Source organism: Myotis davidii, unplaced genomic scaffold (genome assembly GCF_000327345.1).
Source record: "Myotis davidii unplaced genomic scaffold, ASM32734v1 scaffold268, whole genome shotgun sequence".
NCBI lineage: Eukaryota > Metazoa > Chordata > Mammalia > Chiroptera > Vespertilionidae > Myotis > Myotis davidii.
The window spans coordinates 6,318,512-6,320,466 of record NW_006383015.1 but is presented as its reverse complement, the minus strand read 5'-3'; the positions used below and the strand labels follow the sequence as shown (position 1 = coordinate 6,320,466).

The 1,955-nt window shown below is 36.1% G+C and overlaps 1 protein-coding gene across 1 annotated transcript in view; it reads left to right on the top strand.

The window, feature by feature from the left end:
• The window catches only part of UNC80 (unc-80 homolog, NALCN activator), a 207,940-nt gene that overhangs the window by 767 nt on the left and 205,218 nt on the right, over positions 1-1,955 (top strand). The window contains exon 2 of the mRNA XM_015558108.1: positions 441-489. Within this exon, the coding sequence (XP_015413594.1) occupies positions 441-489 (49 nt within the window). The remainder of the gene's footprint in view (positions 1-440; positions 490-1,955) is intronic.

The following is a 1,955-nucleotide window of genomic DNA, read 5'->3' as shown; positions in this document are numbered from 1 at the left end:
AAAGCCTGAAACCTATTCCAATAAACAAGGGTTCCATCATCATTATTATTGTTATTATTATTATTAAGACTTATCATATAAGAAATTGGATTCTGGAAATCATGACCCACAAGCTGTGTTCGTTTTCATGTTTTAATATGACTGTACATGAGTAATACACCACTTCTGACTACTGGCGATTTAGAATCTGATTAGGAAAAATCTTCAGGCTAAGAGTCGATACAGAAAGCATAGAGATGCACATCTCTTTCATATATGTAATTACATGTGTAAAAGCAAATGTGGTCAGCCATTCAGCACCTGCTTATTAGCAAGCTATCGGGAAGCATGGAATTTGAGTTTTGTAGCATGATGTTTTATTCATTGGAAGATATGTCATAAGGATGTTCTAATAATAATTTTATTTATGCTGATAACAAATATCTCTATTAATTTTTCAGTGCATTTTTGAGGCCTAAACTGGGGAAGCAATATGAAGCCTCTTGTGTGGTATGTGATATTCACCATTTAATGATTTCCATATTCCGTGTGGTATTTTCAACCCAAAGAAAGACATTAAATCATACTGGCTGTGTATGTATTATTCACTAGACAAATATTATTGAGCACCTACTATGTGCCAGGCACAGCTCTAGATTATGGGAGAGAGCAATAATCACAGCAAATGCAGAGTTTGCATTCTAGTGGGAGGGGGACAGGCTACTCACAAACGTGAAAAACATAGTAAGCTAGATAGTGATGAGCGCTATGGAGAAAAATTAAGCAAGGAAGGAGATTAGGGAGCACTAGGGTGGGGGTTTCAGTTTAGTAGTGGTACATGGACAAGGTTTACCTGGTAATATGACCCTTGGACAAAGACTTGAAGGAAGGGAAGAGAAGAGCAGAGGGAACAGCAAGTCTGAAGGACCTTCATCTAGAGTGAGAAGAGGAATAGAATAGTAAAGAGAGGGCTGAAAAATGACAGATAATTGGGTGGTGGAGGGCCTTGCAAAGCAAGAAAAATAAATTATTTCTTTAATTAACAAAATTATGACTGTCATATAGTGAAAGTTCATAACATTAGTGTCTATGAACTACTCAAAGTCACATGCAATTCTGAACTTTTATGTCCTTTATTTGTTGTGCAAGTTGAAAATGATGATATAAAGTAATTATTGAAATGATATTAATACAGGGGTGGGAAAAAACAGGTTAACAGTTGTGAGTACCCAAAACAATTTATTTTTGCATTATATTTATTTATTACTGTATTATTTATTGGCATTATTTGTCTGTTATTATTTTATATCCTTACTTATGATTTATCTTTTTAAAAATATATTTTTATTGATTTCAGAGAAGAAGGGAGGGAGAGAGAAACAGAAATACCAATGATGAGAGAGAATACTCAATCGGCTGCCTCCTGCTCCCCCCGCCCCCCTCTCCCCCACCGGGGATTGAGTTTGAACTATGGCCTCCTGGATTTTAGGTCAACGCTCAACCACTGCACCGCACCGGCTGGGCTATGACTTATCTTTTAGGCTGGTAATTGCTCACCCTGTATCTATGCAAAATAGAATGCTTTGTCCTGAGATCCTAAGAAAATCCCATATCCCTACAAATTCCCATTTTACAAATTGAGAACAAAAGGCATTAAATTGTGAAGCAAATAAAGTAGGATTTCCACAGACTTCATTAAAATTTGGAGTTCACATTGTATATATTATAACTTAATGTGGAAATCTATCTAGATATTACCATGAATATTTGTAAATTACTACATAGATGGCCTTCTACAAACTAGGATGGAAGCCAACTGGACACACACACACACACACTTATCCACTCTCACAGTCTCAAGCTGGACTTTGTGCTGTTGTATCTCCTGCCCTTCAGAGTTGTCACAGAGATTTTTTTAAAAACTAACTTTCTCACAAGAGCCTTTTAATGGAAATTGTTTTGTATTGTTCTCATGT